Genomic DNA, 25,386 nt, shown 5'->3' on the forward strand with positions numbered 1-25,386 from the left:
TGGCTGGTTGATAAGATGTTCTGAGAAAGCAAAATTTTTAGAGATTGCCTCTTTTTTCAGTTGTAGTAAGTCATAAGATCATAGTCCCATAACATGGAAGAAGGTCCTTAAAATGGAAGTGTTCACTTTGTTAACAAACCTGTTGATACTGGTATTGAGAAACAATTTGGATTAATTTGTTAATTTGTGTCTTTCAAGCTTTTGTTCTAAACAAGTACCTGTAGTATACTTGCTGCTAAGACTTTGTGTACATGTTTCCTACTGCAATGTACAGAGTTTAAAAACTGTAACAATAGAACTCTGTATTTTAGATAAGAAGAAATTCCACAACTACATGTGTTTTATGTGAGGGAAAGGTGGTATTTTCTTCAGTGCAAATATGAAGGACAAAAAAACTACACTGTGATTTTGGTTTCGTGTTTTCTCTTGTTGCATTATCACTATCTTACCATGAAGGAAGTGAGCTCAGCTCTTTTCAGTGACAGTTTCAGCATTTAAAATTCTTTGTTCTATTGGGTAACATCTCTGCACTCTTGAAATAATAAAAATTATGAAATGCATTGAAAGCACAGAAACTGCTGGATAAAAGCAAGTAATTCTTGCCAAATGTATTCTTTTTCCAGATATGTACCAAATGTGTTCGCTGCAAGAGCTGTGGAGCAACAACACCGGGCAAAGGGTGGGATGCACAGTGGTCTCATGACTTCTCCCTGTGTCATGATTGTGCCAAACTCTTTGCTAAAGGTACATAAAGGTGTGATTCTTTACAGCAGGAGCTTCCTCAGCTGCTTGAGTTTGAATCAGCCAGTGTGAGTGGGCAAAGGGCTAGCATGGCACCTGAGCTTGGCACAGTCCAGGCAGCAGTGCAGGCTGGTTATGATCAAGCCTAAAAGTGCACATAGCAGTTCAAAGCCAGGACCTTACATTGTGCAGTGGTTTACCAACATCACCACTGCTTTATTGTCAGAATTTGGGGCTTTCCGCATGTAAACACTCTGCTATATAAAGGAATTATTGCACATCTGTTGGCCCAGGCTTTCAAACAGCAATTGAGGAAAAGACATTTTAAAATAATTTTGACTTAAAAGCAATTTAAAAGCAAAATTTCTATTTTAGAGTGGCTGTTCCTTGTATTATTTGCTTTACATGATGCCTTTGAACCTCAGAGGACATTTTGCGAAAGAATCTTAGGATAGAAAGTCTTGGATGTTCCACCTAATTTCTTGCCTATGTGTAATCTTTGTCCTTTCATTTTGCTCTTGCATATAGTATTTTGTTAGTCTCGCCACGCCCAAAAAATGTCTATCCAGCCATGGAATTCTAAAGTAGTTGGTGGTCTTCCAAAGTTGTTTTTTGTAGCCTTGTAACAGTATAGGTAACTGTGCTGGCAGTTTACTGGGAGGGGTGTTTGGAATTGCTTTCTCAGCACACCAGTAAGTAACCACACAGCCTTTAAGGTGTATTTGGTATCCAAACTTCTGATAAGATCCCATTTTGCTCGCAGGAAATTTTTGTCCTCTCTGTGACAAATGCTATGATGATGACGACTACGAGAGCAAAATGATGCAGTGTGGGAAATGCGACCGCTGGGTCCACTCCAAATGTGAAAACCTTTCTGGTAAGGAAATCCTCATCCCCTCAGTACTGAAGAACATGGAGCAGTGATTAGACCAAAGCAATCAAGTCTTCAGCCTTTCTAGAGTGTTACTTTAACACACTCACATGTTGTGACCTACCCGAAAAATGCCTGTAGAGTGACAACAGGTAAACCAGTGCTAATACCAATGACATCCTGAAAGCACAGGACTTTCCTCAAAGGCAGTGTCCCTCAATTAGCTGTACAAGGTACAAGGGGCTTTTGTGATTTGGAAAGTATCAGTTAGGGAGTAAGTGCAGGGCAGGGGTTTTTCTCTGTATCCTTCAGTAAAGCAGTTCAGATGGTTATCTTGTCTTCTTTGTCTCCAGATGAAATGTATGAGATACTCTCCAACTTGCCCGAGAGTGTTGCATATACCTGCATTAACTGTACAGAGCAGCATCCTGCAGAATGGCGTTTGGCACTGGAAAAGGAGCTGCAGATTTCCTTGAAGCAGGTTTTAACAGCCCTGTTGAATTCCAGAACTACCAGCCACTTACTGCGGTATCGACAGGTAAGCTGGCATCTGTGCTCTGTTGGGGTTACTCCGGCTTGAAGTGTACGTGGCATTCAGTTGAGTTGTTGAGGTGTTGCTGTGCCTCATGGTGCAGAAGTGTCTGCATTGTACTTGGAACAACATGGACTTTAATTCATTTGTGTTTTTTCTTTCTTCTGTTGATGACTTTGGAAGCAGAGAAGTGGGTATCTGTGATAGAACTTGTGAAGCTGAAAGAAAAGTAGGGTAAAATTCTTCAAGGAATGGGAGGATTTAGCTCTGTGATGTTGAAGGTGCTTTTCTGACAGAAGAACAGGATCTTTGTCTTGAAATACGCACTCAGAAATAAGACTTCTGAGCAATGAGTTTCATGCTTATGCCTGATGGCTCTGTCCTGCTGTGCACCTTACAGGCCTCAGCAGAAAGCTGTTTAAGAGCTTTTCTTCATTGCCCCCATGTTTTGGACAGAAATTCAGAACTCAGGTCTCCTTTTCCTTCACATTAGTGAGAATCACTGGACCAATAAATGGGCTTGGGAGCGTATCATCAGAAGCAGCTGCATTTCAATTGTTAACATCCCTCTGTCTCGTTGCTGGTGTTCACAGGCAGCAAAACCACCTGATTTAAATCCTGAGACAGAAGAGAGTATCCCATCCAGAAGCTCTCCTGAGGGTCCCGATCCTCCTGTCCTAACAGAAGTCAGTAAACAGGAGGAGCACCAGCCTCTGGATCTGGAAGGAGTGAAAAGAAAAATGGATCAAGGAAGTTACACCTCCGTGGTATGTGAAAGTTGTGTTCCGCTGTATTACTAGACACTGTGAATTGCTTTATCACATATGGTGTTCATAACTGAGCAGCTTAAGCTTTTCTTTAGAAACAAGGAAACAGGTTATTGTGCTGCTAAAAATAGTTCTGGCTAGTGCTGGTTAGTATTGGTCCAGACACAAGTAGTTCACACTTTGTAGGGCTCTCTGTAGCCAGCAGTGGTACGTTGTTAGACCCCATTTGTTCTTAGTCAGACATTTATGTAGACAAATGTTCAGATCATCCTGAATGTGCAAATTCTGACTGAAGGTCTGGCCAAATAGCCCTGCTGCAGTTGGTTAGCTGGAAGCTAAGGATTCATGGGTGGAGGGGTGATGTCTTCAAGGGTCATTTACAGAAAATGCTGGTGTTGACCAAATCTGTTCTCTTTGCCTTTTCCTCTTTTTTTTCCTAGAGAATTCATAATCTTGTGTATTGCAAAGTGCTTGGCAAATGTTGTAGCGCCAGATTTTGACCAAAAATGAGCTTATGAGACAGCTAGTTTAGTGGATGTAAAACAAATCAGCAGTCAGCTGAAGTGAACGGTTGTGGAGGTAGCTGCTCCGCCGCCCAGTTTACAAATGTAGAGGGCTTCTTGCTTCTTCACAGCCAAATTCCCTTTCTGCTTTTAAGTTAATGCTCTGGTTCAATCATAGAGTTATCTGAATGTTCACTTGATGCTTCAAAAAATTAGTGGGTGGTATAGCTGTGCAAAAGACAACCCTATTAATGTGAAGTTTTGTGGATTTCTTACAGCTGGATTTTAGTGATGACATCGTGAAGATAATTCAAGCAGCCATTAATGCTGATGGTGGGCAGCCAGAGATTAAGAAAGCCAACAGCATGGTCAAGTCCTTCTTTATTCGGGTGAGCTGGCCTATAGTTACTTTAAATTTGCTTGGTATCCTACAGCTTGTTGATGTTGGAGTCCAAAGGGCCACCACATTTAGCCTTGCTTGGGTCTTTCCAAGAATAAAATAATACATTGTCAGAGTTGTTAATGTTAATGAGATGTTACTAGTTGTGCATTTATAGTACATCTTTCCTGAATGTCTTTGAAGTTTTTGATATGTTGTCTAACTTTTCTAATGGGATGTTGTTTTCCTTTAGCAAATGGAGCGTGTTTTTCCATGGTTCAGTGTAAAAAAGTCCAGATTTTGGGAGCCAAATAAAGTAACAAGCAAGTAAGTAATTGTTTTGTACCCAACTGTGACACCCTGCTGTTTGCCAGCTGGCCAAGCAAAATGTATTGAAAAAGCCTGTTTGTGGGGTTGGAATCTCTGTTTTTACTATTTTCTTTTCCTTTTTTTTTTTTTTTTTTTCCTAAGAAGTTACACAGTAATCCAGTTCCCATGTTTTGTACACACTTCCTTGTTTTAAGCAGAGTAACCATAATTCTTAATTAGAACTAGGTGTACTGTGCATTGGCTTGTCAGTCCTGACCTTCCTTCCCTCTCCTTCTTCTCACGCCCCCATTTGGGGTAGTCCTCCTGCATCTGTTACCCTTCAAAGAAGCAGACAGCCACATCACAAACCTTAAAATGTGACTGGTGGGGAACACGTTTGGGCTGTAGGTAATGAATGGAGTTGTTGCTGCGGGGAAGATGTCAGTTAGGCAGGCCCTGGTAGGCAGAGCATAAGGACCTCTAAGCCAGGTATGACACTGACTCCTTGCTTCATCTCAGCAGTGGTATGTTGCCGAACGCGGTGCTGCCCCCATCGCTCGACCATAATTATGCTCAGTGGCAGGAGCGTGAAGAGAACAACCACACTGAACAGCCTCCTCTGATGAAGAAAATCATTCCAGCTCCAAAACTCAAAGGGCCTGGAGAGCCGGATTCACCAACTCCTCTACATCCTCCTACACCTCCCATCTCTGGTAAGAGAGCCGATATCAGGATTACCAATCCCAAACTAGAAATGCAGCTGTCTTGGAGACCTCTGTGACCTGAAATCATTCAGAGGAAGTAACATGTGAGATGTTTCTGAGCCGAGCTTGGACCCAAGAATGCTTTTGCACTCACCCCTTTTCCCCTAGAATGAAGGTTGTGTAGAGGCTGATGTGTGCTTTGCTTTCCAAGCTGGCTATTGAAAACTCTTCTACTGTATTCACTTACTGACAATCTCTCCAGATGAATTTTTGCCACCCTGAATTTCAAGAGTAAATATTGTTGTCTTTTAACTCTAAGGCTGTGACAGAAGCAGAGAGGATAGTCCTGAACTGAACCCACCTCCAGATGTGGAAGACAACAGGCAGTGTGCATTGTGCCTGAAATACGGTGATGACAGTGCTAATGTGAGTATCTGCCCCGTTCCCCTTTCTATAGGAACCCATTTAAGCAGTACTGTAGATTTGGTACTGTGGATAGGCTGGATGGGTTTTGTGCATTGTTGTATCCTCTAGAACATCTGAAAAGAGCACATCCTTCTGTTCTTTAGGATGCTGGACGTCTTCTCTATATTGGCCAAAACGAATGGACACATGTGAACTGTGCTTTGTGGTCAGCAGAAGTGTTTGAAGATGATGATGGTTCTCTGAAAAACGTGCACATGGCTGTGATCCGGGGAAAGCAGCTGGTGAGTACATGCAAAGACACTTGGTTAAACTTAATGCTGATTTAAAATCATACGATGGGAGCCCAGCTAAAAGATGACTTGTGTGCATTTGTTCTTCTCTGTCCTTTCCTTGCGGTGTTTTTTAACACTAAATATAGTAGAACTGACTGAAGGTATTTGCAAAGTTATTTTATCCTTGCTCAGTTCAGAAATATTGTGGAGACCAAGTGAAGCTTGCAAATGTGAGGATTGGTTATGAAACACAAGCAGGAAAGTCTGGGAAAGGCTTTTGTGGACAACCAGTCCACAAATGAAAAAGTTGTTCCATGTGAGGGATTCTTCTTCCTCTCACCTCCTCCTCCATGTCTCTCGCTTGTGTGTGAGTCACTGTAGTGAAATGGAGCAGCAATGAAGCAGGAGATCAGGCATTACTCTAAACTTCTGCCTGTGCCAAAAAAACCCCAACTGACAGCAGTAATGGTGGTTTGGTTTTGGAAGAGATTAAATTTTTGGTTTTTTCTTTTTGCTGTTGCAGAGGTGTGAGTTCTGCCAGAAGTCAGGCGCCACAGTAGGCTGCTGCCTCACTTCCTGTACCAGTAACTATCACTTCATGTGCTCACGAGTCAAGAACTGTGTCTTTCTGGACGATAAGAAAGTTTATTGCCAGAGGCATCGTGACTTGATCAAAGGAGAGGTAAGATTCTTCTTTCGCTCTCTGCCTCACTCTCTGAAGGTGGGGTTAGCCTGTAACTATGAGCACTTTTTAGAAGTTTATGTTGAATATGTTTCTTGCTAACAAGGGCTGGACCACATTGCTCTTAATAAGAAGTCAGTAATGCAACTGTCCTGGGGAAATTTGGCAAGTGGTGCTCTGTGGTAGTTTGAAAACCAGAACAGCAAACTGAGGATCGAGTAGGACAAACTGTGTAGCATACGTGTGGTGGTTCCTTTAATTAACCAGTAGTTTTGTTTCGTGTTCCAGGTGGTTCCTGAGAATGGGTTTGAAGTTCTTAGGAGAGTTTTTGTGGACTTTGAAGGGATCAGTTTGAGGAGAAAATTTCTTAGCGGTTTGGAACCAGAGAACATCCACATGATGATTGGTATGATCTAGTCTCTGGATAGTTGATCCACCTTTGGTGCTGGAATCTGGTTCACAGAACTGTTCCTCTCTCTGCTCAGGTTCAATGACAATAGACTGCTTAGGAATTCTGAATGACCTCTCAGACTGTGAAGATAAGTTGTTTCCCATCGGCTATCAGTGAGTATAAGCTGTTTCAAGATTGAATGTCTTTCAGTATATTTCGTATCAAACAAACACTGAAGTAACATATGTGAAAATATACTGTAGTTTTTCCTATGCTATTGAGAAATCTCTGATTAAGCCAAGTGTGCAGTGTTTTCTGCCAGGAGGGCTTTGGCCTGTAGTTTTGAGAAATGGAAAATTTAAAACAGAAATGAGGTTTACTCAACTGTTGAGTAAATTGGTTTGTTTGAATTATCTTCCAGGTGCTCCAGAGTGTACTGGAGCACAACAGATGCCAGGAAGCGCTGTGTGTATACCTGCAAGATCATGGAGTGCCGACCTCCAGTCATAGAACCTGACATCAACAGCACTGTAGAGCATGATGATAATAGAACAATTGCCCATAGTCCAGTTCCCCTTACAGGTAATCTTCTAAGGACTTTATAGAAACATATTCTCTGTATGGTTTTGACATAGTGCATATCTTAAACCAAATCTCTTAAATTTGTACTAGAATCCAATTCAGGCTTCCCTGTTACAGCATCTTAAGACTTTAAGCTCCTGGATGTACTCCTAACCTTTGAAAACTTGAGCCAAACACTGTTGCAGGGATGGTTCCTAGTCTACAACTCAGAGAATTTCCTAGTGATCTAAAACTTCAAACTGAGTTTGGAGTGTTGGTGTTGGTCTGTAATACAGGGGTTGTTCAATACAATGTCGAATAGTTATATTGCACTTGTGTATTTCCAAATTGCTTCCTTGTATCCAAGGGTAAAGCCCTGAAAGATTTTTAAAATGTTTATAGTCATTGTCATTGTTAACATAGGATCTTAAACTCTGCATATGTATATAGTGGGATTCCATGTGTAAGGTGAGCAGTTGCTACAAGTGTTTGAAAATGTTTTTACAAGAAGAAACCAGACATTATCAAAGATCATAGATCTTTGACTTTGTGTTTATTTAACGAATACCCTGATTCTTCAAGTGGAACTTGATAATATATGCTTTGTCAGATCATAGCTTTTAGGGCTCGGTTATGGCTTATATTGTTGTTTCTCTTTTATACAACAACAGAAATTCTACCGAAAGACACCCGAAATACACCTGAAATTGTAAACCCACCATCACCAGATCGTCCCTTGCATTCTCAGACCTCTAGTTCCTGTTACTATCCAGTGGTCTCAAAGGGTCCCAGGATCAGGGGGCCAAGTTACCCATCCGCACAGAGGTCTCCTGGCTCAAGGCCATTACCCTCTGCAGGTATTTCTAGTGCTGTTGATTTTGATTGAGGTTTATTTTGGAAGTATTTTGATTTAGTTCCTGTCTTTCTTGGCTTCTTTCAGAATGAGGTGTTCAGTTCACTGTTTCTAGAGAAAGCAGTGAAATGGCGAAAGGCTGAGGAGAAGAAAGTTCTAACATTACACAGTAGAGATGGCCTGCAGAGAAGTGTACAACAAAACGAACATTCCCTTGGGATGAAAAGAGGCAGGATTTGTGCCATATAGTAGTAGTGAGCCAAAAGCACTGTGTTATCAGTTAGGGACTTAATATCTCAGTCAGTATTATTCCAGAGAGAATCAGAAATCTGGTATTGTATTTCAGCAGCTATTTCTGACTAATAATTTGTTTCAAACTGATGTTGAAAATTCATATTTAAAGTTGAGATATCAAACCCTGAGATACAAACTTGCTGAATCCTGGTTGACTGTATCAGGTTTTTAACACCTATTTAAAGTATCAGTATTATGTGTTGGTGTTGTTTGGCTGAAAAGTTTTGATAGGTTTTAATGTCTTGTGTTTTGTATGAAGGAATTGGATGTGCATTCATTTTGAAGGTTTAAGATCATCTGACAGTCTTTCTTGCCTTTTTTCTCAGGAAGTCCTACCCCAGTGACCCATGAAATAGTGACAGTAGGAGATCCTTTGCTATCCTCAGGACTTAAGAGCATTGGTTCTCGGAGACACAGCACCTCTTCTTTGTCACAGCAACAATCAAAACTCCGGATGATTTCCCCTACACGAGCTGGGAACACTTACTCCAGGCACAGTGTGTCTTCAGTTTCCAGTGTGGGGGCCTCTTCAGAATACGAACCAACTGTCAAAAGTACTGACCGCTTTGTGGGGTCAGTGAGCACGGGTCCTCCAAGTGCTCCAGTTCAAAGTTGCTCTACCAGTTCAGGCTCCCAGAAAACAGTGGCTACAACTGGAAATAAAACTTACCAGCTGGATGCATCTCAATCTACAGAAGGGAAACATTCCAGCAGTTCAGATTTAATAGCCAAAGGTGCACCTTCTAAGGGAGAGAAAATGAAAACCTCAAAGGACCCAGATTATTCATCTCATACTTTTGTTTCTGGAGGAAGCTCCAAAGTGTCCACTCAGTCAACGAGTTCATCTAGCACAGAAATTAATAAAATAGGAACCTTTCAAGAGTGTTCAGGATCATTTTCTTCCAAAGAAGCAATACCCTTTCCACCTTTGCATCAGAGAGGCCCAAGGAAAGATAGAGATCAGCACATGGAACCTTTACAGCCAGAGAAAACAGCTGTGGTTGATGAGATGGATGCAAAAACCTTGAAGGCTGCTGGAGTAAACAGTAGATCTCCTGCAGCAAATGAGCAGGTAGCTGCTGCCCCCAGAGATAAACGTCAGAAAGGCAAGAAGTTAATGAAAGACACTTTCAAAGAGAAGCATTCCCTGAAATCTCTAACAGAGACAAGTCAAGCAGTAGGCAGTGATGAACTGAAACCAGACTTTGGCAATCAGGGTTTGGCAACTGAACAAATTAACCAGAGGTTATGTAATAATATTCCTTCTGAAAAAGCTGGTGAGAAGTCTCCATCTTCACAAGGGCCATCTAAAGGGTCTGCAGTGCAGGTTGAAGCAGCCCCTAAGGAATCACAGGCACCCAGAAAACGCACCGTTAAAGTTACTCTGACTCCTCTCAAGATGGAAAGTGAAAACCAGTCTAAAAATGCACAGCAGGAAAGTGATGCTGAAACTCAGTCTGCAGGGGCAGACCTGGCTGCTTTGGCAGAGCCCTCCTCAGCTTCAGAAAGCCCAGAAGAGAACCCTGTAATTCAGGGAAGTCCAAATGAAGCACCAACACAGGAATCTCAGAATAACACGTATGAAAATTTGGCCATTCAAGATAACAGCTTGATGCTACAGGATGGTGCTAAAGCTCAAGAAGAAGGCTCATACAAACGGAGGTATCCAAGGAGAAGTGCTCGGGCCAGATCCAATATGTTCTTTGGACTGACTCCTCTGTATGGTGTGAGGTCCTACGGAGAGGAAGACATTCCCTTTTACAGTAACTCAGCTGGCAAGAAGCGAGGAAAGCGGTCTGCAGAAGGACAAGTGGATGGAGCAGATGATTTGAGCACATCAGATGAAGATGACTTATACTACTACAATTTTACAAGGACAGTAGTTTCCTCAAACACAGAGGAGAGGCTCACGTCCCATGGCTTATTCAGGGAGGAGGAGCAGTGTGATCTTCCAAAAATCTCACAGCTAGACGGTGTGGATGATGGAACTGAAAGTGATACAAGTGTCACTGCAACAACCCGAAAAGTCAGCCAGGTAACTAAAAGGAGTGGCAAAGAGAATGGAACAGAGAACTTAAAGCTGGATAGAACTGAAGAAGCTGGTGAGAAAGTGCAAGTCACCAAGAGCTCCACTGTCCACAAAACTGACCCCAAGATTGAAAATTGCCACCCTGTGAGCAGGGTTAAAGCTCAGGGTCAGGACTCTCTGGAAGCGCAGCTGAGCTCATTGGAAACGGGCCGCAGGGCTCATGCAAGCACACCTGCTGACAAGAACTTACTGGACACTTTCAACACAGAACTTCTGAAATCTGACTCTGACAATAACAACAGTGATGACTGTGGGAACATACTCCCTTCCGATATCATGGACTTTGTGCTGAAAAATACACCATCTATGCAGGCCTTGGGAGAAAGTCCAGAGTCCTCATCATCTGAACTCCTGACACTTGGAGAAGGTTTAGGTCTTGACAGCAACCGTGGCAAGGATATGGGTTTGTTTGAAGTGTTCTCCCAGCAGCTGCCCACCACCGAACCAGTGGACAGCAGTGTCTCTTCCTCTATATCAGCAGAGGAGCAATTTGAATTGCCACTGGAGCTTCCTTCTGATCTCTCTGTTCTGACCACTCGCAGCCCTACAGTGCCCAGCCAAAATCACAACAGGCTTGCTGTCATTTCAGAGTCTTCGCTTTCCTCCTCAGGAGAGAGGTCAATGCTTGCCTTGCCTTCCACAGAGTCTGGGGAGAAGAGAGTGACAGTCACAGAAAAAACTGCCTCAGGGGAAGGCGATGCAGCTCTCCTGAGTCCAGGGGTAGACCCAAGCCCCGAAGGACACATGACTCCTGATCACTTCATCCAGGGTCATATAGATGCAGAGCATATAGCCAGCCCGGCCTGCGGCCCTGTCGAGCAAGGGCATGGCAGCAACCAAGATTTAACAAGAAACAGCGGGACTCCGGGTATTCAGGTGCCAGTATCACCCACTGTTCCCCTCCAGAGCCAGAAGTATGTGCCAAACTCCACTGACAGTCCTGGTCCCTCTCAAATCTCCAATGCTGCGGTGCAGACAACACCACCCCACCTCAAGCCAGCTGCAGAAAAACTTCTCGTAGTTAATCAAAACATGCAGCCCCTGTACGTCCTCCAAACTCTTCCCAATGGCGTCACCCAAAAGATACAGTTAACCCCTTCTGTTAGTTCTGCACAGAGTGTGATGGAAACCAACACTTCAGTGCTGGGGCCCATGGGGAGTGGGCTCACACTGACCGCAGGATTGAATCCGAACTTGCCTCCATCTCAGTCATTATTCCCTCCCACGAGCAAGGGTCTACTGCCCATGGCCCATCACCAGCATATACATCCCTTCTCTACACCTGCTCAGACAGGCTTCCCACCAAACATCAGCAGTCCTTCGCCAGGTCTTCTAATCGGAGTACAGCCACCCCCTGATCCTCAGCTCTTGGTGTCTGAAGCTAGTCAGAGGACAGACCTTGGTACTGCTGCTTCTACGCCAGCTGCTGCCCTGGGCAAAAAACGTCCCATATCTCGTCTGCAGTCACGGAAGAACAAGAAGCTGGCTCCTTCTGGAACCCCTTCTGCTATAGCTCCTTCTGATATGGTCTCCAACATGACCTTAATTAATTTTGCTCCTTCCCAGATTTCTAACCACCCATTGGATTTGGGAACCATTGCGAATTCAACATCCCACAGAACCGTTCCCAATATTATCAAAAGGTCAAAGTCTGGGGTCATGTATTTTGAGCAAACATCTTTGCTCCCACAAGGTGGGACCACTACTGCAGTCAGCACATCTCCCAGCATTATTGGTGCAGATGCCAGTCATCTCCCAGCAGGGCCTGTATCAGGCCTAACGTCGAGTTCCTCAGTGCTGAATGTCGTATCCATGCAGGCCACAGCAGCCCCTAGTACTGGTGGGTCAGTTCCTGGTCACGTTTTGGGGCAAAGTTCAGTAACATTAACAAGCCCTGGATTATTGGGGGACCTTGGTTCGATAAGCAATCTCCTGATCAAAGCTAGTCAGCAAAGTCTTGGTCTTCAGGAGCAGCACATGACTTTACCACCAAGTTCTGGGATGTTTTCTCAGCTGGGAGCATCTCAAACTCCGTCTACAGCAGCCATGACAGCTGCATCAAGCATATGTGTTCTACCCTCCACACAGACAATGGGCATGACAGTCGCTCCATCATCTGCTGACCCAGAAGGCTCATACCAGCTTCAGCACATGACACAGCTTTTAGCCAACAAAACTGGGGTTGCCTCCTCCCAGCTGGACCTTAGCACAGTTTCGGCAACAACACAGTTGTCGAGCTTTCCCCCCATGGTTGATGTTCCAAACAATACTGGACTCGAACAGACCAAGGCTTCCTCGTCAGTGATGCATGCCAATTCAGCGTCCCCAGGAGGCTCCCCGTCACCTGGTCAGCAGTCTGCAAGTAGCTCTGTGCCAGGTGCCACAAAAATGAAGCCAAAAGTCAAACGCATACAGCCGTTGTTAGACAAAGGGAATGGAAAGAAGCACAAAACTTCTCATGCATGGGCTGGTTCTTCTGATGCTCACATTCCCGAAAAAGGGGCTGTTGCTGTATCCCAGGTCTCGGCTACAGGGTAAGAGGAGAGTTTGGTTTTGCTCATCCTTGAGGTTTTGTAACAGTATGAGGGAATGTTACACTAGCAAATTGTGCAAGTCAAGGCAAATTGCAAAGTGCAACTTTTGATTCTGATGTGGTGCTGGAAGCATGATCTGCTTCTCTGTATGTTAGGAGCTGTTGTTGCTACTTGTGTAATTCTGCAGAACTGCCAAATCCATCGTGGCAACTCCCGGTGGACCCTGCTTTCCAGTCTCATTTATGGCACACATGGGTTGGCAGGTATTTTGAATGTTCCCAAATCTTTTTCTTCCAGGACTCCTGCTGTGAAGGCAGATGCACAAGATGCAGCCAGCGTAGATCAGCCATTGCAGAATCCACGTGGGCCGTCTGCAGGGTAAGTGATGAACAGACCTTTCTGTGTGATTCTGCTTGCTTGAGCTGAAGGGCATTTGTATGGAGAATGCAGGAAGTCTGGCATTCCTGCTTAAAATGCCTGGGGAGCTTTCAGTGGGGAAGGTACAGTCACATTTAGATGCAATATGGAACCATTTTGCATTAAGCTGCGTGTAGTTGTGGGAAGCTCAGTGCCTGCTGAGGAGATGCTCATTCAGCGGTGTCTGATTGTGTGTTGGCCTACACCTTATTCCTGAGTGGGGCTGACCCAGAAAGTGTGTCACAGACTGTGTGAAATAAGCCTGCTGCTCAGAGTGATAGAGGCAGCAAACAGAAATGCTACTGAGTAGAATCCTTTTGTTTGTTCATTTTGAACTGAAATGATGTCAGAACTTTTGATCTGGAAAAAGGTTCTTGTATCTGGCTAAGACAGCTGCTCAGGGTTGATGAGGAAATGAAGCAGTTTTTAGCTATTTTTCTCCATGTTCTCCTCCTTCCCTCCCAAGGCAACTGGCTGTTGTCCCAGAACCTCAATCAACACAGAACTCAATAAATGAGCAAGAAAATGCAGGTATGTCACTTCTTAAAAAACACATAGTCTCAGAATTCTCCACGACTGGGAAAATGATGTTTGAAGATTTGATTTTTGTGTTTGTCATTCTGTCAGGAAGAGGGTCAGAGTTACTAGCTTGTGTTATCCTTGCTATAAGGGGAGGAAAGGTTTGTTTGCTATTTTTAGATCTTGGACAAATAGTTTTGTCTTTGTTTTTAGTTTGTGAGAATTTCAGCACTTGAGATTTCACACTCTTACTGCAACACTCTCTAGATTTTTTTTCTTGGCTGGATTTGCTGGTGAAAAGGCAAGTCAGTAAATTATTTCCAGTCACGGAACACCTGGTGTAAAAATCATTGTTCTTTCCAATTCCCATCTTCATGCTGGCTTCTGACTTTTCTAGGCTCAAAAGCTCTCGAGGAAGAAGAGAGCACTTTCAGCTCCCCTCTTATGTTTTGGCTTCAGCAAGAACAAAAGAGGAAAGAGTGTCTTGGTGAGAAGAAACCAAAAAAAGGTTTGGTTTTTGAGATCTCAAGTGATGATGGTTTCCAGATCTGCGCAGAAAGCATTGAAGGTGAGAACCATGCAGTGTTCTGGTTGTACTGGTTGTACTGTACTTATAGTTGTCCTTACTAGAAGTAAAATTACTACTTCTGAGGACCTCTTATTTGCTTTATTTATAGATTTTTTAAAAAGAGAAAGAGAAATCTCTTGGTTTACACCCCTAGAACAATCCTAGTTCCTGATAATGTCTGGATTCTATTATTTTTCTTTTTATTTTGCAACATAATATATTCAGTGACGCATTGTGTATATATATATATGCTGTGCTATATATATATAGTGGTATGTGTCACTGACCCATTTTGTTTTATCAATTGACCAATGATGTTGAACCATAGTTTGTCAAGAAACAGGCGCTGTGGATCACACAGTGGAGTACTGGGTGTCCAGACTTTCCTCCAGACCTATTGCTGAACACCCTGCCTTATGCCAATGTGAATTTTCAAGAGGATGAAAGCAGTTGGATGCAAGGATCTTAATTTATGGCCTGTGGAAAGTTGGAAACTTCATATTCTCCAATTAGTTTATTTAAATATGAGTATCCCAGCACTTGGATACCCTGTCACTGTTTGTCATCTGTGTGTGTGCTGCAGATGCCTGGAAGTCACTGACTGACAAGGTGCAAGAGGCCCGTTCGAACGCCCGCCTGAAGCAGCTGTCCTTTGCAGGTAACAGCCTGCAATGAACATGGGAGAGCAAACAGATCTTTCTGTGAGGGTCTTAGGAGTAATAAGCAGGTTAACCTGCTGTGGGCTTTATGGGGGGTAATTTCTTCCCAATGGAAGGATTAGAAACTCTCACGTAGAATGCAGTAGCTAATACAGTGCTGCTGTGACAGCTGTGTGGTGTCCCAGCTCTTTGTGACAAGCTGTTGTTATCTTCCTGCTCTAAGTCTTCACTGATACTTAGTGTTCATTGTTCTCTATTTCTCATTCTAGGTGTGAACGGATTGCGGATGTTGGGGATTATCCATGATACTGTTGTGTTCTTGATAGAGCAACTGTACGGCGCAAAGCACTGCCACAATTACAAGTTCAGATTTCACAAGCCAGAGGAGGCCAATGAACCTCCTTTGAACCCACATGGCTCTGCTCGGGCCGAAGTCCACCTGAGGCAAGTGTGAGCCTTGTCAGTCTTGGGGTTAACAGCCCTTTGGCTCCGTAACTAATGCTGTGGCAGGGCAAGAGCAACAAATCTCTGCAGCACTGAAGCTCTCAGTTAAATGTTAACAACTGGCATATGAAAATCAACCATTCAGCATCTTCAAATTCTGCTCATTTTCCTGTGCCACTTTGTGGCCCTTTGCTTGGTTTAACAGAGCTTTCCTGGCTGGGGCTGCTGCTGGAAGTTCTCAGAACCTCTGGGTCTACCCTGACTTTTACACAAGACTTTTAGAGAAGGCAGAGTTGGGAAGGTGTGAGGCAGTAGAAATGTCAGACCGTTGTGGCAGCCGCATTTGTTTTCAGTCAGTAAAACAAACTCCCTTTGGTCTCTTTAAATTGCAGGAAATCTGCATTTGATATGTTTAATTTCTTGGCGTCTAAACACCGACAGCCACCAGAATACAACCCAAATGATGAGGAAGAGGAGGAAGTGCAGCTGAAATCAGCCCGGTATGCAGCAGGGTTTAAAGGTTCAAAGGGGAAAATAGTGTTGGAGGGTTAAAATGAGCAGATTTGGCTTAGTTGAGGGTTGTGTGCTTTGAGGGGTATTTAAACATTGAAAGCTGCCAAGCACTGCCAGACATAGAGGTGGCTTCTGCAGAAACAAGAGAAGTGACCAGCTGAAGGTGACCACCAGACCAGTCTGCTTTCAAATGCTTCTTTTCCTTACTAATGTATAACAATCTGATGAGAATTTGAGGAGGAAAGGTAGGGAATGATCTTTTACATATATATACACATATATATATACATATATATGAAAACACTGCATTAATTTTGATTGTATTCTCTGTAGCCTGCAGTGTCACAGTGTATAAATTACTCCATCTTGGAAAGTGCCCCAGATAATAAATGGCACAGAGTCTCAAACACAGGTCGTCGCTTAGCAGTCCCTCTTTGTTCTAGGAGAGCGACCAGTATGGATCTGCCAATGCCCATGCGCTTCCGGCACTTGAAGAAGACCTCCAAGGAGGCAGTTGGTGTATACAGGTATGGTTTTTCTCTGGTACCATTGCCCATGGGATAGGAGAAACCTTCTATGAAGCCAGATTGGAAAACTGGGGGGAAAAGCAAGCTTTTTCCCTCTTTATTCTCCCTGTCCAAGTTGTGTATTTGAAAAGTAATCCTCAGCACAGACCACTTGCTCCTTGCTGGCTTTACCTTGGCAATAGCTCAGATGTGGGCAGAGTGATGCTCTGGTGATATTCTTGTTTGTGTTCCCTTAGAGAAGGGTTAACAGTACCACAGTGGTCCTTGTCACAAACAGCCTGTTTTATGCAGCCTTTGCAATCTGATGTTTTTGAGCTTTGCTTGTCTGATTTGAAATAATTTGCTTTTCTTGTTGCATTTTAGGTCACCTATCCATGGCCGGGGTCTGTTCTGCAAAAGGAACATTGATGCAGGTGAGATGGTGATCGAATATTCAGGCAATGTCATTCGCTCCATCCTCACTGACAAACGAGAGAAATACTACGACAGTAAGGTGAGTTTTGGGTTTCTGTAGATGTTCTTAAAGAGTTTGGGAGAGCTAGAAAGTGGCTGTGAAGACAGGACAGCCTATATGAAAATTCTGTTGGGAACATCTCAGATTGTGTTTACTGACTTCTTGGGTTATTTTCATTCTTGTTGGAGCTTTAGAGGCACTTCTCATTCCCTTTTGTAGTCTGGGCAGGGTTTCAGATCAGTCTCAGTGAATGTGGGGATGAAATGATTGAGGTGTGAGTGTGTAAGGCCCAGTGGAGAGAGGCTGCAGACACTCCCTCAGAGCAGCCTCAGACCTGGGCTGTCTGCTGGGGTGGCTGTGCTGCCCTGCCTGCACTAATCCTCCCGTGCCCTCCCTGCACAGGGCATCGGGTGCTACATGTTCCGCATTGACGACTCCGAGGTGGTGGATGCCACCATGCACGGGAACGCGGCCCGCTTCATCAACCACTCCTGCGAGCCCAACTGCTACTCTCGGGTCATCAACATCGATGGCCAAAAACACATTGTCATCTTTGCCATGCGCAAAATCTACCGAGGGGAAGAGCTCACCTATGACTATAAGTTCCCCATTGAAGACGCCAGCAACAAACTGCCCTGTAACTGCGGTGCCAAGAAGTGCAGGAAGTTTTTAAACTAGAACTTCCATCAGCTGCAAGTGAGCCCTGCAGAGCCTGGGGTGAACCAAAGCTTCGAGTGAGCCCCTCCCCGGCCACTTGGATGGGACAGAGAGGCCAGAAGCAGGAGTGAAGATGGACTGGGCTCAGGGACCTGAGACTGGCGGCTATGTTTGTCCGAGTCCACATCTTCATGTCTCGCATGTGCACACTCACCCTTGTGAGAGACATGGGCGGCTGGAGAAGATCCTCAGCCTGGTTATGTTTTTGCTATTCTCATTTTCCCCCACCTCCATATTTGTTTCCCAGCGTGGGGCTAATGAGTGGGAGAGGAGAGGGGAAGTCACTCCAGGCCTAGGCATAGGGCAGCAGTCATGGGTTGTGTCCCTCTCTGTCTCCTGGCCAGAGTTCTCCTTCTTGGGGCTGAGTCAGTGGTTGGGTAGTGCAGTATTTGAGCTTGCCTCCTGGGGAGAAGGGCTGTGCCTCACCAGCAGCCCCCTGGGACTGCATGTCTGCAAAACACTATGTGTGAGTGGGAGGAGGTGTGCCGCCTGCGCGGGGCTCTGTGGGCGGGAGGGCTGGCTTCACTGCTCATGAGAGCAGAACAGAGCAGCCCACAACCAGACACAAGCAGTTTGGCTGGCATCTTGCTCTGAAATCCCTGCCTGAAAGCAGGGGAACTCCTGGCGTTCTTTGACAAAGAGGGTTTGTGCCAACAGTTGGGGCACTGTGAATCTTTGCCAGCAAAGGCTCCTGTTCACCAACCCTCCCGCTCCGCAGCCATGTGGGAGGGAAGAGGTCCTCTGGGTCTTGTCTCCAGCAGCTGGTTTCCTCTTCTGTCCAGCAAGCCCCTGGTTCAGCCAGCCAATGGTGTCTCAAGGAAGTGGACAGGGTTCTCTAGAGAGAGAAGGGGGGTGCAAGCCAGCCCCAGCCTTGGCCACACAGAGTTGCAGAGCAGGAGCTAGGAAGGACTGGGCACGCACTCTGCTTTCCCATGCCACAGTGTCCCAGGCTGGGGGGAGCAGGCAGGAGAGTGACCCTGCAGCCATGGTCATGGTCAGTTGTCTGACCATGTAGTTGTGTTATGTTCCCCAGAAGACGCAGCAAGGGCACCAAAATGGAGCCTAAGTTCTCTGCAAAGGCAAGGCCAAGTGCCAGCCAGCCTCATCCACACAGCATCCCAAAATGCATAGGAAATGTGTGAGGCATTGGCACAGTGGATGAGGAACCAGGCCAGGTCTGAGTTGAGAGACACCACTGTCCTGGTTGGAGCAGTGTGAGTCCTCCTCCCCATGGGGTCTGCCCTGTGCCTCAGAGCAAAACCAGAGAAAGACAAATGAGAGACCCAAGCCTGACAGTGACAATGTTGGATTCTGCTCTGTTCTGTTTACAGTTTAGTATTTAAGGTTTTATAAATGTAAATATATTTTGTATATTTTTCTATGAGAAGCACTTCATAGGGGAAAGCACTTACGACGAGGCTTTTTACAGTGGTATTATCCTAATTTAAGAGAATCTCTTTTTAATGATTTTTTTATTTTCATAGGACGGTTCTAGGAAATACCTGGCTGGACACAGTCTGAGCCTTTCTTCAGTTGGGGGGGTTGCTTTAGTTTTGTTTTCTACTCTTGTTCTGCCTTTTTGACTTCAGTAACTGTCTCTGGGAGGGTTGACTGGACCTTAAACTGTATTTGCCCATAAGGATGGTGCAGGAAAGAGAGCTTCCCAGCATGGTATGAGTTTGGCTCTGTGGGAAGACAGTGTGTGATTCAGGCAGATGGTTTGATTCTGCCTTGCCCGTGCCGGTATCCTGCAAGGGCTTGAAAAGCAAGATAGGATGAGACCTGACCCTCAAAACCTCTTTGCTGGGAGGCCAGTCTGAGACACACACCTCCTACCACAGTCTGTCCTTCAAAGGCAGATGGGCTTTTCTGCGCAGAAGGGAAAGCAGAAAGTGCTTTCCAAGCTTTCCTAGTGGTTAGCCTGCAACCATTACAGGAGCCACTCTTCCTGGAGCTGGTGTATCCGAGGGCTGCTCTGAACCGGCACTGGCAGTCGGTGGGGAAGGGACCAGGAGTGCCTGTTGACTCCCAGGTCTCTCAGAGAGGCATCCCCCATCTACACCTCTCTGGTCTTGAGACTTCTGCCCTGAGAAGGAAAAGCAGCGCTCGGAGGTTCAGAACCTGCCGATTTCCTTTTGTTATTGCACTGTGTGAGGATAATTTGTTGGTAACTGTTGAAAGCAAGGTCACATTGACGCTGCATTTGTTACTGAGACGATTTGATGCACTGACAGTTTGGGAACGCACATACTTTGAGGAGCCCAGAGAGTGCCCCCCCAGGGGATCTGGGCCCTGTGGCCCCCGGGCACAGCTGCTCTTGGCCCTTTTCCTTCCGTTTCTGACATGGGGCGGGGGCATAGCCCTCGCCATGGCAAAGCCCCTGAATTTATCCCAGAGCTCAGCTGCGCTTTCTCAGCCCCGCGCTGCTGCCACCTCCCGATTTCCTGGCTGCAGGAGGAGGCTCCACTGGGAAGCGCTGCCCAGAGCCACCCCACATGGGGAGAAGTGGGAAGGAGGGTTGAGGGGAGCGCTGTGCCTCAGGAGTCCCTCAAGATCCAAGTGCCAGGCAACCTCCTCCCTCCGGGACCAGCCGAGCCAGCGGGTGCCCGCTTTGCTGCTATTCCCGTTGCGGCTGCCTCGGCAGGAGCCGCTGTGGCCAGTGAAACTGTCTGTACCCCCAGGGAGCTGCACCCGCCGTGGCCAGCCCAGGCCCGTGGGGCAAGTGGCAGCAGGGCTGGGGAAACCAGGGCAGCTGAGCCCACCTGCCCTCAGCCCGGGCTGGCCAGGAGCACCCAGCTCCCCGTGTATGAATGTATATTTTATAAGGACTGACGCAGATCATGGTATCTGAAAATACTAAAAAAGGAACCTTAGGGCGTTTTTGGGGTTTTTTTTGTACAAACCGACATGTTTTTTTTAAAGGAGAAGCGGGTCATTGCAAAGGGCTGGGTATCTTTTCTTTCTGGTTTTCTTTCATTTCAAAGCAATATCAAGTTCTTCAGCAGGATGGTCTGTGCAGAATCATGCCATTCACCCATACACTGGTCCACTCTCAACACTTGCAAATTTTTTTATAACTATAAATACAGTATATATAGGAACTAATATAGTAATGCACCGTGTAATGAAGCCTAGTTCAGTATCGGTTCATGGCTTTTAATTCTCTTTAACACTATAGATAAGGATTGTGTTACAGTTGCTCACGGCTCCGGGAAAGCTTTGCTGCTCATTCCCCACCGGCAGCCAGGGCCGGAAGCTGGGAGCGGGTGGCTCTGCCTTTCCCGGCTCATCTTGTTACAGTCAGTACTTGTACAACTTGGTTTCTTCCTTTCCTTCCTCTTGTTTTGGTTATGAATGTTGGGGTACCACCTACATATAAGGAAAAATGTGCTCTGTGCTTTCCTGGTATCTTTTTAACAAGGTACAGTAGCTTCGTCTATCAGCCGAGAACTATACTTGTGGTGTTTCTTTTATTGAACTTACAGTCTCTTTAGTAACTACAGATAGGTGAATAATTGTTTCAAAAAAAAAAAAAAGAAAAAGAAAAAAAAAAAAGAAAAAAAAAAACTCTGCAAAGGCAAGGTTATGTTCTAGAAATACATTTCTTGACAACTTATCATGTATAACAAAACTTCTTTTTTTTTCTTGTGTTCTTCCAATCTACTGGTTGTTTGGTTTTTTGGATTTTTGGTTCTGTTTTTCTGTTGGGTTTTTTTGTTTGTTTTGGTTTTTTTTTTTTTTTTTTTTAAGAGGAAACATGTCTAAAGTACATCAGTGTTAACTCCCTGCCACAGGGAAGAAGGAAATACTTTAATAGTTTAAAAAAATGCTGAAAGCTCTGCAAAAGACTGAATGTAAAAATAAAAAGTGTACATAGTTGTAAAAAAAAAAAAAAAGGAGTTTTTAAACATGTTTATTTTCTATGCACTTTTTTTATTTAAGTGATAGTTTAATTAATAAACATGTCAAGTTTATTGCTGCAGAGGGCTCTGTCCATTTCTTCTTGAGAACTAAGGAGCTGCTACTTCTCCAGGACACTGACAAAGCATGGGATCCCCTGGCCAACACCAAGGACTGCACAGGGTGTTTTGGTGAGGAGCCCTGGACTCCAGTGTGTGTGGGGTCACTGCTGGGGGCACTGGCCAGGCGGTGGGGCCTCACAGCCAGGCTGCAATAGGACAGGGCAGGGTGAAGTGGGGCTGGCAGTGTAAACATTAACGGGGCTGTGGCAGCCTGCTTGTGCCTGCAGCCTTGTCACAGGCCTCAGTGACACAGCAGCATGGCCACAGCAAACGACAGGGCCGTCCTGCAGACCATCTTTAACCCCAGCACCCCTTTTGGGGATATCCCAGGGTTGGATGAGGAGGAGGAGGATGTCCAGGGCGAAGGTGAGTGATGCTGCAACAGGTTCTCGCTGGAATTGCCAGCAAGGTTCCCTTGGGGCAAAGCAGGTGGGCAGGGAAGGGGGTTCTGCAGGCTGAGACCAGTGCCTGCTTGAGGCTGGACATCAGCACTTTGCTCTGTGTCTGTTCCTTCCGGGACAGAGAATGTAGGGTGGCAGTGGGACTGGGCCCCATGGGTCGTCCTGGTGCCTCCACTTCCACGTCAAGATCTCCCATTTACCCTGCACTAGTGGAAGCTTTTCCGTTGGAGCTGCTGGATCAAGCCCGGGAGCTGGAGCTGCAGGGGGTTTCTGCGGCTGAGTCAGGAGATCTCAGCACGGCCCTGGAGCGGTTCAGTGAGGCCATTCGCCTGCTGCCTGAGCGCGCCTCTGGCTACAATAACCGGGCCCAAGCCCTACGCCTGCGCGGGGACGTGGCAGGTGAGCAGCGCCAGGTGCGGGTGGTCTCCTGGTAACCCCAGCCCCCACCAATGCCTCCCCTCGTTTCCAGGTGCCCTGCAGGACCTGGACGCTGCCATACGCCTCAGCCGCGGCTGCGGACGTGCCGCCTGCCAGAGCTTTGTGCAGCGCGGCCTCATCCACCGGCTGCAGGCGCGGGACGAGGATGCGCGGCGGGACTTCGAGCGCGCAGCGCGCTTGGGCAGCGCCTTCGCCCGACAGCAGCTCGTGCTTCTCAACCCCTACTCTGCGCTCTGCAACCAGATGCTCTGCGAGATGCTCGGTCGGCTGCGCAACCCGGATAGCACTGGAAGCGACTGAGACGGGCAGGAGATGGATGGGCCACGCAGCGAGTGGGCTGGGCTCAGAGCCGTGCTCCTGAGCTGGCCTAGGCAGACACGTCCTAGCGGCCAGAGAAGATCCACCTCGGGTGCAGAGCTTCTGTTCCTCCTCCTGGCAAACAGCCAGGGACTGAAAGTACCGAAGCACTTGCTGTGTTTGTCTCGCTCTGTTCCACCCCGAATAAACCTCCTTCTGTTCCCAGCACCTGGGCTCTGCTTGTAACATTGCAGGCATTGTGGTGGGATTCCCAAACGTGCACAGCCCCGGTGAGATTGGGTGGCCCGGTGGGTGCAAATCAGCGCCTCTTCCTGCAAAAAGGGAGCTGGCAGGCACGGGGGCGTGCACACCCTGTCCTGGCGAGGCACTCTCTCGCAAGCGGCAGGACTGACCCCGCGGCTGCGCGCAGCAATCCCGCTCGGGGAAGGCGGCGACGGGGGCTTGGCGAGAGCAATGAATGCTCGCAGCCGTGCTGGGGCCCGCCCCTGCGCCGCATGCACTGCCCTGCGTGCCGGGGCCCAGGCGCAGAGCCGCACTGCAGACTGGGCTGGACCCAGTAGCAGCAATGCTGCAGGTAAGCTGCTGCTGGGCCAAATCCTCCGACCCTGCTGTGTACTGGAACACCGGAGCCCGGCGTGGTGGACGGCCCCATGTTCCTGCTCTAGCTGCCTCTCTCCTAGCGCTGAGCACGGCTGATATAACATGGGGTGTCCCAGGCACTGGCGGGGAGCTGCCCTTGCCCTCCTGCTGCTGCTGCTGCTCAGCCTCCTGGCGCTCTGCTTGGCAGGTGAGGCTGTGGTGGGGTCCGGTGCGTGACTCCGGGAGCAGGACACCTGCCACAGCTCTGATGTGCCGTGGGCTCTCTGGCAGCACTAGAGGAACTGGACCCCACCACTGATGAGAAGCCGCGAGCAGTGTGCACCCTGCAGGAGGGGGAGAGTCGTATCTTCACCTGCTGGGTTCCCCGGGCAGTCCCCGGCGCCACACTGGCCTGGTACCTCAACGGTCAGAAAAGGGAAGTCAACTTCTCAACTGCGGACACTGCCGGCATCCTCACCCTCACTGGCCAGCACTCTGACCACCAGCTCAACTGCTCCGTGACCAACCCGACCTCCAGTGAGACCTACAACACCTCCATCCTTCTCAATGTGCAGTGTAAGGTCTGCGGTGCTGGCCTGCTCCAGACTGGGGTGTGGGGAGGGCATGTGGGGCTCATATCCAGCTCAGGCAGGACCATAACCCACATCCACCACAGCCATAGCAGGGCAGCATCTTGTCAGTCCTGTGCAAACAAGGTAGACAAGCGCTCCTAGCTTTGTTGCCCCCATCCCTCCTGCCCATCTCACTGCCTGTTTTTTACCCAGATAAGCCAGAGATCCTGCGGAAAGGCACTCACTACCAGCAGGTCGAGGATGCTGGCCTTCTCCTGGTGCTTTTTGTGCTGGTGCAAGCCAACCCACCTGCCAGCATCACTTGGGTGGACCAGGATGGGCATGTGATGGCAAACACCTCCAAGTTTCTCCTGCTGGGTGCCACCAGCTACCCAGGGGTGGCTAACCACTCGCTCAACATCCATCTCAGCTGCACAGCTGGAAACCTCTCCGTCAGTACAGCCAACATTGTGGGCATCACCACTGCCTCCCTCCTGCCCACAGGTAACTGTTGAGGGGTGGGCATGGTGCAATGGCCCTGTGGAAGGGTGCTGAGGGGTCTGCACTGACTGTGCAGGTCTGCTGGATGCCCGTGTGGAGCTGCCTGTCCTGGGTGTTGCCATTGGAGCAGCCCTGGCCTTGGCTGCCCTGCTCAGCCTGGGCTTCTGTGCTGCCTGCCTGGCATGCCACTTGCCCAAGCTTGTGCGAGGTCCAGGGCAAGAAGGAGGGAACAGCCCACCCAGTCAGTGCTCCCACTGCAGCAGCTCTGAGCTCCCGCAGCCCCAGGGCACACATCTGCCCCGCCAGACCCAGTCCCTGCCACCCAACCTGCGCCTCAGTGACCTTGCACAAGAAGATGGAGGTAAAAGCCTGATGTGCCAGTGCAGCAAGACGTGGGGCCCCAGGTCCACCTAGGTGAGTGATAGATGTCCTGGCTCCCCTCCTTTTGCTTCTCTGCAGCTTCCCCCAAGGACACAGGAGCCAGTGCTAGGGGAGAAGAAAGTGCCCTGCTGGGACTGGAAAACTCCCTGGTCCTCAGCAAACTTGGTAAGGGAAGCAGGTGGGCAAGTGGCCCCAAAAGGTGTTGTGGGACACAGAGCTCCATGGCTGCCCCAACAGGCAATCAGATTCCTTGTCCTGCAGGTTTTGTCCAGCTCCCAAAGTCCGGGCGCATCTACAAAGTGCCCAGCACAAGCAGTGATGAGATCTGGCTGTGAGTTGCAGTGTGGTGCCAGTGAGCCAGGGCTGCCCGGCACCAGGTATGTACCAGCCCCCGGAGCCGAGCAGCTGAGGGTGCCAGGATGGCCGTGGTGGGAAGTGAGAACTAACC

At 47.3% G+C, this 25,386-nt stretch overlaps 3 protein-coding genes across 5 annotated transcripts in view; all 3 read left to right on the forward strand.

Annotated features, from left to right (window-relative positions):
- Positions 1-21,712, forward strand: part of KMT2A (lysine methyltransferase 2A) — a 41,177-nt gene extending 19,465 nt beyond the window's left edge. The window contains exons 13-36 of the mRNA XM_066334853.1: positions 624-744; positions 1,505-1,618; positions 1,966-2,150; positions 2,738-2,911; positions 3,693-3,803; positions 4,047-4,120; positions 4,625-4,815; positions 5,126-5,232; positions 5,376-5,513; positions 6,028-6,186; positions 6,475-6,592; positions 6,672-6,750; positions 6,999-7,159; positions 7,810-7,995; positions 8,612-12,908; positions 13,206-13,286; positions 13,792-13,856; positions 14,242-14,412; positions 14,996-15,070; positions 15,341-15,515; positions 15,908-16,015; positions 16,472-16,555; positions 16,919-17,048; positions 17,412-21,712. Coding sequence (XP_066190950.1) covers positions 624-744; positions 1,505-1,618; positions 1,966-2,150; positions 2,738-2,911; positions 3,693-3,803; positions 4,047-4,120; positions 4,625-4,815; positions 5,126-5,232; positions 5,376-5,513; positions 6,028-6,186; positions 6,475-6,592; positions 6,672-6,750; positions 6,999-7,159; positions 7,810-7,995; positions 8,612-12,908; positions 13,206-13,286; positions 13,792-13,856; positions 14,242-14,412; positions 14,996-15,070; positions 15,341-15,515; positions 15,908-16,015; positions 16,472-16,555; positions 16,919-17,048; positions 17,412-17,687 — 7,380 coding nt within the window. The 3' untranslated portion in view covers positions 17,688-21,712. The remainder of the gene's footprint in view (positions 1-623; positions 745-1,504; positions 1,619-1,965; positions 2,151-2,737; positions 2,912-3,692; positions 3,804-4,046; positions 4,121-4,624; positions 4,816-5,125; positions 5,233-5,375; positions 5,514-6,027; positions 6,187-6,474; positions 6,593-6,671; positions 6,751-6,998; positions 7,160-7,809; positions 7,996-8,611; positions 12,909-13,205; positions 13,287-13,791; positions 13,857-14,241; positions 14,413-14,995; positions 15,071-15,340; positions 15,516-15,907; positions 16,016-16,471; positions 16,556-16,918; positions 17,049-17,411) is intronic.
- A 134-nt stretch (positions 21,713-21,846) lies between these two features.
- TTC36 (tetratricopeptide repeat domain 36) lies at positions 21,847-23,112 on the forward strand. 3 transcript variants are annotated; one of them, XM_066334865.1, is made up of 3 exons: positions 21,847-22,118; positions 22,238-22,548; positions 22,619-23,112. In XM_066334865.1, exons 1-3 carry the CDS (start codon positions 22,006-22,008, stop codon positions 22,885-22,887), a joined length of 693 nt encoding a protein of 230 aa, XP_066190962.1. In that variant the 5' UTR covers positions 21,847-22,005; the 3' UTR covers positions 22,888-23,112. The 3 variants fall into 3 exon arrangements, with proteins under 3 accessions (XP_066190962.1, XP_066190961.1, XP_066190960.1); XM_066334864.1 differs by having other exon boundaries at positions 21,847-22,114; positions 22,360-22,548; XM_066334863.1 differs by lacking the exon at positions 21,847-22,118 and having other exon boundaries at positions 22,121-22,548.
- A 387-nt stretch (positions 23,113-23,499) lies between these two features.
- TMEM25 (transmembrane protein 25) lies at positions 23,500-25,360 on the forward strand. Its single transcript, XM_066334856.1, is given in 6 exon segments — positions 23,500-23,692; positions 23,776-24,060; positions 24,270-24,560; positions 24,634-24,948; positions 24,951-25,103; positions 25,200-25,360. Coding segments are annotated over 6 exon segments (1,203 nt in total). The 5' UTR covers positions 23,500-23,607; the 3' UTR covers positions 25,274-25,360.
- Positions 25,361-25,386: the final 26 nt, after the last annotated feature.

Source organism: Sylvia atricapilla, chromosome 23 (genome assembly GCF_009819655.1).
Source record: "Sylvia atricapilla isolate bSylAtr1 chromosome 23, bSylAtr1.pri, whole genome shotgun sequence".
Lineage (NCBI taxonomy): Eukaryota > Metazoa > Chordata > Aves > Passeriformes > Sylviidae > Sylvia > Sylvia atricapilla.

Excerpts from the sequence above, each read along its gene's own strand:
- TTC36 (XM_066334863.1), top strand. The coding sequence starts at position 22,122 with ATGCTGCAACAGGTTCTCGCTGGAATTGCCAGCAAGGTTCCCTTGGGG. Across the intron at positions 22,549-22,618 it reads CCTGCGCGGGGACGTGGCAG|GTGCCCTGCAGGACCTGGAC; the intron begins GTGAGCAGCGCC and ends CCTCGTTTCCAG.